The sequence below is a fragment of the Manduca sexta genome, chromosome 27, assembly GCF_014839805.1.
Source record: "Manduca sexta isolate Smith_Timp_Sample1 chromosome 27, JHU_Msex_v1.0, whole genome shotgun sequence".
Classification (NCBI taxonomy): domain Eukaryota; kingdom Metazoa; phylum Arthropoda; class Insecta; order Lepidoptera; family Sphingidae; genus Manduca; species Manduca sexta.
The window spans coordinates 1,258,674-1,272,893 of record NC_051141.1 but is presented as its reverse complement, the minus strand read 5'-3'; the positions used below and the strand labels follow the sequence as shown (position 1 = coordinate 1,272,893).

General features: G+C 36.5%; 1 protein-coding gene across 2 annotated transcripts in view; it reads right to left on the bottom strand.

Moving 5' to 3' along the window:
• Nucleotides 1-14,220, bottom strand: part of LOC115451262 (protein cycle) — a 90,699-nt gene that overhangs the window by 66,727 nt on the left and 9,752 nt on the right. The window contains exon 2 of one of the 2 annotated variants that reach the window (XM_037443774.1): nt 11,901-11,960. The exons of the other annotated variant lie outside the window; for it this stretch is intronic. Coding sequence (XP_037299671.1) covers nt 11,901-11,923 — 23 coding nt within the window. The 5' untranslated portion in view covers nt 11,924-11,960. The remainder of the gene's footprint in view (nt 1-11,900; nt 11,961-14,220) is intronic. 2 annotated transcript variants of the gene reach the window in all.

Below are 14,220 nucleotides of genomic sequence, written 5' to 3'. Positions count from 1 at the left end.
GTTTGCGCAAATTAGAAAAGTGAAAAAGTTTGTCAGTCTTACAAAGTCTATGGGTTACGTATTAATTTGCGAAATTGATTTAGAGTTTACAGATTTTGCATCACTGTATTTACTCTTTCCCATTCATAACATTAACCCTTACGTCTGGTTTAACCTGAAATTGGTTTTTACTATGCCTTTAACCATAGCCTGTGTTGGGGCCAGACCAAACTCTGGGAGGCGGTGGGTATTAAAAGGACGTAGAATAGAATAGTATTACTATATTAATACCTATGAGGATAACGTTATCAAATAAGTGAAAATATATATTAATAACAACAACTAACAACTATAAACTTTGTCAGCGCGCCAATGTAGCGGCCGGAGCAGTCTGTTAACCGATTACCGAGGTCTCCTTTGTTCCACGTCCAGCGAAAACAATGACGGCAACACATTTGATTATTTTGTTTAAAAACACAATTCAGCTTGGAAATTTGTGAACGATATGTTTAACATGTGACAGTCCTGGGCCCTTATTCTGTATGGTAGTGTAAACGCGTAACGCGGCCGTGTCATGTTATCTGCGAGAAATGTGCGTGGAATGGTATTCTGTAAGCCAAATTTCTATAGTCCTAAACATGATGCGTTGTGTTACGTGCTTGTTACGCACTGTTAAAATAATGTGCGAGATAGAGAATAAGGCCCCTGATCTCATCAGATTGTGATTTGCATGAAACTCGAATACACAACAAATAAATGAAACTTAATATGGAATAAGATTTTACGCAGCATAATAATAATAACTCAATAAAAAAGACATTAAACAGTATAGTTAGTTACAGGCTGGACATTAGAACCAAATTTGTGTTCCACATGTAATTACCGATTGGTAATCAGTCGTTATCCTATTTGAAATGTCCGTGTGACAAAATGTCACAGCGTCCTTAGATACTAATACAAAAATAACATATTTACAGATGCTAATACGGGCATTAAAATGTGCAAATCACACTACGGAAAAAATATAAAGTATTTTGCATTGGTGTTGTGTTATTTCACGTTACATTGAGCAACCATCGCATGGATGCAAAATTATTATATGACATTCTTTCCAATGTCCGCTCTAAATAATCTTAATACTCTTTACTCAATAAGACGTCCATAGCAAACACCGTGAAACTGCGGCTTTTGTTTTTATTGCTTTGAATGACGAGACGAGCTTACCGGTCGCCTGATGGTAAGCGATACCACCACCCACAAATAGTCGAAACACCATCCAACACCTTGAATTACAAACTATTGTTTGGTATTTCACTGCGCTCGCCAAGCTAGGACATGGGATGTTAGGTCTTTTTATGTCCAGTAGTGATACTGGCTACAATGTCCTTCAAACCAGAACAAAACAGTGACTACACACTAGTGTTTGGTTACAAAAATAGACATTGCAGTGGTACCTACCCACGCTAACTCTCACATATGAGAGACCTACAACCAGTAAAATTACTTAATATACTTTAACCAGAAGAAAATACAGATAATTTCATTTTTCCATATTATGTTGTCTACTCCATACGCCTTACCCAGAGAATGATGAATGAAAAAAAAATCAGGTTCTAGCCATTATTTCTTTAAATTATGAATAAGTACCAATAACTATAATGTGTATGTAGAAAGCCTTTTAGTCCATGCGGGATTAACCCTTCTCCATCTCTACTCTCCGCCCCCCGCTCGGCCTGGAGACGGCCACCAAACAAGGCATATTCGGTAATAGCATGTATGATTAGTTACCAAACAAATATGATTGCCAAACTTGTAAGACTAACAATTGTGCCACAAGCCCCGTCCGGTCGGCGGAGATCAACACCACGCTCTATAAATATTAAATTTATATGTAAACAAATACTTTAGGATCTGTAGCAAATAAAAAATATCACAAAATACTTAATTGACAAAATAAATATACCTTTACAAAATATGGGTAAAACAGAAGATCATGTATGAGATTATTTAGAACATCATATTAAAATTTAATGCAAAATTACATTGTTTGAATTCCATTAAGTACTTATGCCACAATTATTGCATAACATAATGAGAAAAATAAATATACGCTAGTCATAATATGCTAATGTCTAAACTTATGTCAATTAAGAATTTAAAAGAAAGATAATAAATGTCATTTTATGGGTAGTCCATAACATTATGAATGTTGTTCCATTAAAAACTCTGTTGTAATGTAAAACACTTTATACACTACAAAAATTATTAAATGTTTTTTTGAATATTCATAATATAGGCATGTTCAATTTAGTAACGCCGATTTTTATGAATATATACGACTACATTCTTATCCAAAGGTAACGTTATATAAAATGCAAGATAAGACTGTATTAATCCATAAAATAAAACAATTATTAACCTATATGAATCAGGTTAAATTATATTATACTTGCTTGATTTTCATACTGAGTATCACAAATAAACAGCACCTTTCCTCTTCTCCTCCGCTCCATCTTTTCTTTAACCAGACACCTACTGTAGTGAAAGAAGAAAGATAGAAAGAAAAACGATTTATTTAAAGATTCAGAAGGCAATGCGCCGATTCGTAATTGATTGACAAAGCAGTTTCTCGACAATACGTGTATGTGCAGAGAGCACGTACACTGATGACGTCACAACACTTATGAGCTGCATGAGCCATGACATAACTCCTATTTAAAGACATGCGGCTGACATTGTGCCGGGACAAAAGACACGTGGTTATAAAGAAATTGATGTTAGGGGGATGTGCCAGTATCGATTCCTCTCAGCATGTTCGCGTTGTTCTAATTTACCTAAGGAACACCTTACATCGTTTGTTTCTCCTCTATCCATAAAATATACCTTATGGAGTCGTGGTAAATACAGTGACGTGAGACACTTACTCGAATGTGGAACTTTATTAGTCACTAGCTTCCGCCCGCAGTTTCGCTCGCGTGGATTTCGGACTTCAAAAATGGAGGAGGTGCTCAATTTGTCGGGATGTTTTTTTAATGTATGGTGATATGCAGGTGGTCCGATTGTCCGGTCATTTCCGTGATACATGATTTCTGTGTAGCTTTAACCATTAAGGTTGCACACGCGACGGAAGCTTAAAAAATGGAGTAACTTCTACCGTTTTCCCAACATTTCCCTTCACTGCTCTGCTCCTATTCATTGTAGCGTGATGAAAAGTATACTATAACCAGCTCAGGAGTATGAAAAATAATTGTACCAAGTTTCGTTAAAATCCGTCGAGTAGTTTTTGTTTCTATAACGGTTATACAGACAGACAGATAGACAAAAATTTTACTAATTGCATTTTTGGCATCAGTATCGATCCCTAATGACCCCCTGATAGATATTTTGGAAATATATTTCATATACAGAATTGACCTCTCTACAGATTTATTATAAGTATAGATAATAAACATCGAAAAAAAATCACGAGTCTCGTCGCGTACAGAAAGCGGACAGAAGACGGAACTAGTAATTTGGCCAGATTAGGATGTTGAGACTAACTCGGACCCGCGGGACCACGTCTTGTGAACGGTAAGGAACGGTGAGAAGCATTATAATTGACCAATTATACTTGGCAAAGTGAGAATTTGTTTTAATAACTTTTCGGGGTGAACTTCTATGAGGGATCGAGTTTATAACGGACCGGAAAGTCGGGGTAATTCAACACATATTCGTAGTCATGATGCTCGTCAATGGGTTTCAAAGTATGAGATAGTGAATGCATGAGTTTACGAACCATTCGATAGCTTATAGGCATCAGTAGGTGTTGTTATCGACTTTCGGTTGACATGACAACGCCTGTCTCGCCCAGTGTCGCGGCGCGATCGTTTTCGGAACTATATTATAATAACATCACTTTTAACCGTTAATAAATTCGTTAATTTTATATTTATAAGGGACAGTATTGTTAAATTGATTAATTGTAATTGTAAGTGTTAGGCAAATGTTTGTAGAGCTGTCGCAGTTTGCCATGGTTTAACGCGTATACTGAGTAAGATTTACCACTAACATGTAAACTAAAGAGACAGGAGAACGGATACTCGGACACTCAAAGGATTCAAAATTGAAACGATAGATGATAACCAAAAGTGCATCAGTCATTTTAGGGGCGATAGCGATTTGTACCGGGCCGGCAGTCTTTGTGAGTGATTTATGATTCCAAATACACATGAATTGACTAGGAGGGAAATTGTGTTATTGCGGAAGCATTACACGCTTACAATCATGGAACGGAATTAGCTTCGCAAATCGTGGTTGCATTAATCACATCCATATTTGCATTCTACCGTACACACGAGATCACTTTATGACGTATTATTCCCGTAAACGGTAGGTCGGCTTATCACTCAAGAGCACAGGCGCAAGGCGCTGAATGTAAATGTTAATGTGACGTTGAAATATAATCAACAAATATTATGATGGCAAAGAGACGCAGTTTGGTAGTGAGCGAGGAGCGGTGCGTGGGTGGCGGGTGGCGTTCCTCGCGCGGACCTGTTGCTGCGCGGAGACTCCCCCGCGGTCTCCACGGGGCCCACACAAAATTTCACAGTTCAACTGTTTAATCACACAATTAATCCACTTGTCTAAATCATTGGCTCTCATCGCGGCTATTGAATGGCTTTATGATGTATGCGGACTACAGCCACTACCTTTAACAATGTATTGAATCATGACAGGGTTCCAACGATGACAACTATCTAATTAAAAACCAATAGATTTAAGAAAGTCAAATGAAACCTACATATATAACATGCTAACATATAGTTATAATGAATATATGATGTTAAATATCAGATATAGCACGGTGTCACAGTAACAGGAAAATATATTTCTTTACAATATTAAACCGACAAGTCCATACAAAAGAAATATTTATGTAATCTTATCATCTATGTTTCGGATTAACATGTAGGCTATTTATCCCGTTAATTTGCTTCTGAGTGAAATATTTAATTATAAATCTGTATATTTATTATGTGGATAGCACTATCTTATCAACTTCCTATCTCACATTTATTTCGATATTTCTTTCTTCACCGATTTCCAACTATATCGAGGTCTCTACACTTTTCACATCTTTTCACGAGGATTATTACGAGACAGTGAAATGTACCGTAATGTGTCCCACACTGCAATACACAAAGTGAGACATTGTTATTTACAGTGATCCATTCATTCCAATTAAGTCTGTTAAAATAAAAATTATAACATTGTATAAAATAATGATTTATTATAAAATATGTTGCCAAAAATAGATAGTAATGGCATTACTTTTTGATAGTAAAATATATATATATATATAAATCATAAAGTATGCAAAATTTACTTTACTTCCCCTTTTTGTTTTTATATTTATTTACCGCGTTATATGCCATTAGGTAAGTCAAATCATGACAAACAAAACATTTTTTGAGTATAATATAATTATTGAGCACTCGATACGGCGCTATGGGCCACTACAGTGCTTTAGGGAGTTTTGTAGCGCGAAAGGCTTATCACTCGGGCGAAGCTGCGAGCAACACCTAGTGAATTATTAATTGGAGTTGTTACGAAACGCTGTTTCAATGTTGTTACAATTGTTAGTACTCTTTATTAGAATTCCAGCGCGACTTCTGTGGAAACAATCATTTATCTTTATATGCGTATATTAAACAGTATATTTGAAATTGATGCTTGATTTAAATTCAATATTGTTGTCACATATTTGTTCGTCTCTTTACTTATCTTAACCGGCTATTTATATTAGACACCGAATCCAAATATATAGTTAATACACGTATACAAAATATATATATATTTTGGCTTGTAGTGGCATTTAAAGTCGTTTAGTTTAAATAAGTTCATATTTTGTACTTTTTTAATTTCACATTTTCCAATGACATAAACAATAGAATTCTATTATAATTAGCTGCAGCAATACCTGCATATTGAACTGTAACATAACCGGTTAAATGAGAGTGTAATGTCTAGCCACTCAAACCATACAGGCGTGACGTTATGTTATAAAATAGTATAAACATTAAAGTACATACATACATACATAACATACAGGGGCTCCCATTGTTGGCACAATAGGTATAATATATTTCTTTTTAATTTTATGTTTTTATTCTTTATTTGTTATTATGTGCACGTTATACTGTTTGCGTGCAATAATAAAATCTTTTCTTTTCTTTTCTTTACATAGATATACGATGGCAGCGATCGCGGGTTGTTTGCTGTTAGTTATTAAAGAGTTGCATTTTCTATCTCTGAAGATATCCATCAGATCTAGATATATTATACATTAAAAATTTCCCTGAAAAATATACATTTAAATAATAAAAAAAAAAAACATTCAAATAGAAACAGTAGTTTACGACTAAATCCCGGATATATAAGTTTCCACACGGGTCGAATACCGAACCTAATTTTTGAAATAGATTAACAAACATGACACGTCCCACTATATTCTTATTTACAAAATGAGAGATCTCTGGCAGGGTCTTCCTGGTCCGGATATGGGTAATATCGTTTTATACCTAATGCTTTATGATAACTATTTTATCTTACTTACTATATAATTGTAAGGTCGAATTTAATATATTTTTGTGTTGACTGCTCGATGGTGTAGTTATAAGTGTACACGGTACGAGTACGAGTACAACGACGACTGTGTTGAGGGCCTGGGTTCGAATCCAGGTCGGGCCAAAATAATTGGGAGTGGGTTTTTCCATCTTAAAAAATTACTCAATCGCAGCTCAGTCAACAAGTTGGCGGTGTGATACCCCCGTGCCTCGGAAAGCACGTAAAGCCGTTGGTCCTGCGCCTGAGCTGTTTCCGGTCATGTCGGATTCCCGTCCTACCGGACTATGAGAGTGAAGGAACAGAGAGTGCACCTATGTATTGGGCACACAACCGTGCACTATAATATCGCCTGCGACTTGTGCGATCTCCGTTGAGATTGGCAGTCGTGGCTGACATTCGGTTAGAAAGGCATCATCATAGTTTCAGACACTTATTTTATATAAATGTTATCTCACACCCCTCTGTGCGCGCAGTGTAATACTACACACATAAAAGAATATTAATCTCTTTTCAGCTTTTCAGTTTGACCACAGACTTTAACCATAAACAACAAAGTATAAATGAGTGTCAAATATATTAAAACGTAGTGATTATATTCTCTTTGAAATACATTGCATGTTAGCGTGTGTAGTTCTTATCATTAAAAGCATTTGTAATGTATAATATTCTATAAAATATTAGCTTTCTACCCTCCTTCTCTACATAAGCTTTTACTGTGTCGAATTTCATAATCCTCCGACTGCGTTATTTTCATAAAAAGAAGTAAAAAGTTTTTGCTTCACTTATTAATATATGGATTATGTCCGTTATATTGACCTTTATAGCGTCTTTTTTGTTTGATATGCAAGTTTTTACATGTTTATAAAGTATATTGCAAAATCTAGCTTCATTGTATTTTGGCGTAACTATTTTTACAGAACCTATCGTTGTTACCGTGGTGTCCGTGTGTTTATATTTCGCGCATACAATAACGGTATCCCGGGGCGCGACCAAATTGATCATATCAGCTCGCTGTCGGCGTCAGGCCGCGTACGACTGCGCGCGACAGTCACCATTCATCGTGACACGCTGTCAGCCAAATATTGTTTAGATTAGCCACTCTAAAACCAATGCTTTGTTAAACAACTAAATTGACAACTAGTCCATTGAAAAGTTTCATTTTGGGGTTGCGTTTTTTAGAGGACGCAAATTTATTTTTTTGAAGTGTAGGGGGGGTCAGTGTAAAGCTAAAACCAAAGCCAAAGTTTGTGGGGTCGCCACCCTTGTCCCACGGCCGCCATCTTGAAAATAGGGGTTGAAATGGTTTTTACGATGTATCTCTTAAACTATTTATCTGACAAAAAAAATTATAAACATTTTTTGTTGCAAATTAAATTCTCTACAACTTTGGTCCAGTAACCTTTTGTCGTAGAACTATAAATAAAAAAGTTATAAGCGAAAATGTTAAGAAATTCAATGTTAAGTAATGTCAATTGCAACGTCATCAGAACGTGTGTTTATAAGGTTCACAATACTTTTTTTTGTACTCACATTACGTACAACAGAAACCCGCGGTTGTCGGCTTGTACGCGAATTCCTTGGATCCTGAATCGCTTTGGCACAGATGCTTATAAGTCGTAATTCGACATCTCTCATATGTTGATATATTATAATCGTTTATAGATACTTAGGTGCGATTTGTTACAAAATAAAACTTTACTTTTCAAGTTAATTACATTTAATATTTTTTTCTGTCTGACGTCTTTAGTCTGGCGTTTCCAAAACTCGTCCGTCATTCCCACTTCTGTCTTTTCATCTCGCTCACACACTTTACATTCCATTCCAAGCATGACACTAACGTTCCATTCGAACATTTATTTTCTCAAAAGATTCCAAAAAAATACTTGTAGAGAAAATACAGTAATTGAAATATAATACTTAAACCGGTTTAGCTATTATTAATATCGTTTTTAAGATGTTTAAGGTTCGATTATGGCATCGGTGTGGGAGGGAGAATCTAATTTTGCTTGTTAATTGTTTACTAATTTCAATGTTTTATTAAGGAAAAATCCTTCAAGATAAGGCTTACATTCGTTTTTTAAAAGTAGATATAGATTTAGTATCTTTTATGTTCTTTGGCAATTTATTATATATCTTTCCTTTATATCTTCCTGGTAAGAATGCTAGTGTTATATTTATATGATTGAGTAATATTCATTAATTGCGTATATTTGTAAATTTGAACAATAGAAGTTAAGTACGTGTATCGGAATAACACCTTTTAGTTTTCTTTTGTGCTGTTTCAATTTTTTGTAAATTGTTTAAGCTGTTAAATTAAGAAATCAATATATGGTTTAATTAAAGAATTATTGTAAATAATAAATCGCGCATGCCGTGGTAGGCAATGTGCGACAGCTCGTACTGGACCAGTAAGGGATGAAATCTTACTGCATTTATTCTCAATATGAGGCTACTACGAAAGCCGCCTATCAAGAACCAAACCCAGATATTTCTTTTCATTAACTTTAGATAGAACTTTACCATTTAGTATAAGAGCTGAATAGTTACCAACTATTTTGTTTAAAAATTATATATTTAGTTTTGGATACATTGATAGTCAGCAAGTTCGACTGGAGCCATGAGTTTAGCACTTGTAGATCCTATACATGTATAGCAAAGACACGACCGTTGGGTCGCTAGATAATGTCGACGTCATTCCTTATGCTTATTTCGTAAGAATATAGACAAAGCAACTTTAGTAACTAGAGCAAGCATTGTGAAGAGAACAGTGGTTATTTTGCGTTAAAACACTATATTACTGCATAATATTATGTTATTAGTTTTTTCTATCGTAAGTCATGCCACGTCACAATAGACCTTGTTAAAAATATTTATGATTGTTCTTCTATTACTGCGCGAAAAATGGATAACCCAGCAAACATATTTTCAACAAGGTATATTATTAAAGATAGCAGGTGAACATTTCAACAGCTAGTAATTGATTGTGATTAAATTAAAAATCAGGCGAATTGGAGGACGCCGCGGATTTAATGCAAAGGGGGAAGAAAGGGAATAAGGAACCCTGCAATCTCACTGAATTTAACATGCGGTCTTAGTTTTTATAAAGGCAATAGAATATGCCTCCTAAGTGTAGAAAACTTTAGTAAAGCCGTTGCTTCTCATGGGTTGTAACATGTTTGCATTGTGTACCCATGGTAACCGCATCAATGGTTTAGTAGCGACGCAACTAACTTACGAACCCGATGTTGTCCAATGTTCAAATAGGACATTAAACAATAATTCTGATAATTATGTATTCAATCGATATCTAGAATGTGTATCATACACGCATATATTCATCAACAAACCAACAAAAATTGCCACTACAGCTATAGACGATAGTGATTGTAGATGGGAACTTTGACTTGTTCCTGGTGGTGGAAGCATGCGGGCCAGTGACGTCACCAGTCGACCTTCACCCTCGTGTATCGTCTAATCAGCATGTGATATATCAGCATTGAGTAACGCAGTGCGCAGGCGCCGCGTCATTCGGCCCGCTGACGTCGGTTTCCAACCAGTGATTAGATAACATGTTGCAATGTACTCAAGCGGACAGGGTAGTAACGTCACCGACGTGCTCTACAATTTACATTAAGGACATCCTTCAAGTAGAAGGAAATGTAGTTACATAATGTGTTCAATGTTTTTTAAAAATAATAACGTAGGTACCTGCTCAAATTTGCTTGTTAGAAACGAGAAACATCGACATTATTATTTTCATTAATATATTATTTATTATGGTTCCATATTTAGCCACTCGCGATAAGCACTCATTAATTATTAACCTAAATTAAAATATAAATAGTGACGCGCTCTGCCCGCCGCCCCTGCTGACGTCACTCGCTAGTTCATTAATAGCATCGAAATATGAAAACAATTTCGCAATCAAACACACGTGGACTTTAATACGACAGAGATTTGGCAGATACAGGCATCAAATAATAGGATAATGACAGGGGCACTCCGAACTTAGCTTGATGAAATTGGATTCAATGCAAATGCATTTTACATTCAACATACGCCGCGCAATTTCATTTCACAATTTGCTTCAGTGTACATATTAACCAGATCGCACTCAATCAGTAATATGGAAAATGTTTAGTATAAATACCCTAAAATTGAAAGGAGGTCTCGTCGATTTTAAAATTCGTAACAGCTCAGAAATTTACTGATTTCATAGCGCTTTGTATTGAGTGCGAAGGCACAATATGCTTGTCTTGTTTAGGTGTTATTTTTTGGTACTCATAATACGAGACTTGTGATGCGTGGGGTCAGCACTACATGTTTATCTTTATATTATTAAAGATCAAGTATATATACAACAGCTGTCTCGGGAGCACACATATTCATGCAACATTGGCTTTAATACTCAAGGTGCTATTCTAGTTGTGACATTTTGGGATAAATCGATATAATTTGAATTTGAACTACGGTCTATTAAATTTACGCGTAATTAATATTACTTATTACAAGTGATTACAATATATTGTATCCAGTGCAAAGTGGCGAATAGCAAAGCCATTTATTTTAATACGTATGAGTTGTGCGCGGGCGCAGTACACTGCGTGGCAATACATTTGGGAGCAAACACATCGTAGTTTCTGGAATTTTACATATGCATAAGCCATATTGATGGGATACAGTTGACATGATATTTTCACGTAACTTTTATAAAGGCCATGAATAATGGATATGTTATACATAATAATGTAAATATTTTAAATCATATTTCTGAGAATAATTTCCGAATGTATTTTTCTGGAAGAATTCACATCAATCCACGAGGTCGCATGAATTGTTATAGTGAACTCTAGACTTGCGATATTTTGTTTTTATAAGTAGTAAAGTAACGCTGTGCACATTATGCTACGTCCAGACGTCATAGCCTTTTGGCAAAAAGTGCGCGAGGGTGAGTAACCACAGCAATATGTGTATAGTCGTATGTTATTATTCCTAGTTCCCATTTCTTTCCCTTCAATGCCAATACTGCGCCGATGATTATTGTGGTATTTTTGGTGTTTGTGGCGATGGACTACGCTTAACATCAGATGACCCATTAAGTTTATTTTTTAGCCTTCCTATTGTTCATTTTACATTACATAATCAATTAATTAGGCTCGTGACCTTGTTGATAGCGTAAAAAAATCCCCTACGTTTTCCCAGTCATTAGTGCTTACAGCTTCAACTGTATCACTATGCGGCGGAGGTCATTATCAAAAGAACCATTTAGTTGTTAACCGAACTCGTATAATAAAATAGAATGTTGTTTCAAATACCTGGCGTGGCGGAACCGCGTCATGAGGCGGTCGGCTGCCGGCCGCCGCAGCGCGCGCTACCTGCAACCAAACCCACCACTCAAACCTACAACTCCAACCATACATGTCATCTCGTTGAGAACGTCCTTCAGTGTTGAGGATATTATGGGCAAATATGGAGACTAGAATGCTTTTAAAGAGTTAGTAGAAATGCTTTTTAGGTTAAGTCTATAAAGCGGACTTTTGATGCCCAGAAGAGGCCACCGCGAATAATATCAACATCAAAACGCAATCAATCGAATATCATCTCGTCACACTAAAACGATCTAATTCGTGTGCTCCAGCATTTACTTTAAATATGATTACTATTTTATATTGTTATTTTGATGCAATTATTTTATGACAGATACATTCGTGTAAAAGACCAAGTAACAATAGACTGTAAATCTCTAAAATAAATAAAATAATTTCTTTGATAAGTGGTTGTCATTATTTTAAGGACCGTACTGAGGTCATCCCACCAACGGGTTACGACCCCCGGCTCAGGACGGTAACTGGGAGAGGATGACTCATGGCCGATTTATGTGGTAGTTGTAGTTGCTCTTGATAAGTATAAAAAAAAACTGTCCATTGATTGCTTTGGTTTATTTTTACAAAGGTGTAGTCTATTGAACCGCGTTAAATGGAGCCGGCCGTGTTCAGTTCTTGCAGTCCAGAGGACGATATCACTCTATTTGCAGGAGGCAATCATTCTACAACACTGCAGGACTTCGTCGCCGAGGACCTCGCCGCGTACCCCTCCCGCCGACCCTCCTAATAGTTCGGGCCCGCCGACCCTTGTCAGACTAGCAGAGTAAGTAGTAAAAACAAGGTATAGCTGACATATACAAACACCACGTAATTACCCCATTCATGCTTATAGCAATTTCGTGAGCATTGTCGGTGTTACGCTCAGTGCGAATACAAATGGAAGCCAGCAGTCGACACAACTTCCTCCACGAACAACTTTTCTTACTAACATAGTGAATTATTAAACAATCATATACATTGTATATTTCCGAACTTACCAGCACTTGTAGGCCTGCCATCGAATAAGTCTAGAGAAATATATAATAAACAGTAGAGTGTATATATTTAAACGAGCTATCCGTACGAAATGTGCGCAATAAATCTGAATTTAAAGCAAGTTTCACTATAAGCTCATTCAATTAGGTATCAAAAATTAAATCAACTTCAGACAGTTTGCGATGATATTTGTATGTTATAAATACAAAGTTGGTAATTCGTGCACAAATAATTACAAACCTATAATTACGCAAGTGATATTTGTCACGCAACATCAACCCGTGCATAAACATAATAAATAAATAAGTGATTATTCGCAGCGCTGCTCGCAACCAAATCAATTTCCTTTGTGCCGGACGTGCCCATTACACGCGAACTAGAAACTGAATTTAAGACTTAGCAGTGGCCACTAAGTAGCGCGGAGTTCACGTAACCTGCCGCCTCACATTGACAAACGCTCGTGTTTAGAATCTAACTTGCAGCTCCGACCCCTTACAATAGTAAAAACTTTTTGTAAAATAAAATCTAGCATCAATTATAAATAAATACCTAAATTAATTTTATAACTTGCTGATAATTGTCCTGGGAGTTGAAAAATATGTACATTTTATTTAGTGTCAAGGTTATTTTCCTAATTTATTTCTTAATAAAAAAATATATTGCCGGCCCCAGTGTCACCGATCATCGACATAGGTACATGAGATCTGAAGAAGAGCTAACCATAAACTTAGGAGACAAAATAACAAACCATTTGAACGTAGTCACAAACCTACAGACCGCATACTTTACAATAAATAATCACGCACGCAGCTCGCAAGTCCGAACCCTAAACCCGAAACAATTCCTTTCGATGACTCCGACCTACGAAGACCACTAGAAGGGACTACATAAGTGTTTGTGAAAACAGCAGACGACCTAACGGCCCACCTGATAGTAAGTGGTCACCGTCGCCCAAGGACTTCGGTAATTCCCGGCGCTCACCGAAGGCGTTGCCTACCATTAAAACTTTAAGCGTAAATATTGGAAATAAGCCACTGGGTACTTTTGTTTCTCGACGGACGATTCGCCCGCTTTGTCACACGTCGCCCATGAGCTACAGTATTCCAATGACTTTGCTTTTTACACATTGTTAGGCTTCTCGTCTAAATGTACCGTTATTGTTATGTTGGCACGCGCTGGCGAGCGCGAGTGACGCGCCAGTGACGTGTATGCTGAGGTGTATTTCGCCGAGAGTGATGCGACGTGCGAACGGAATGGGACGCGCTGACGTCGCCTC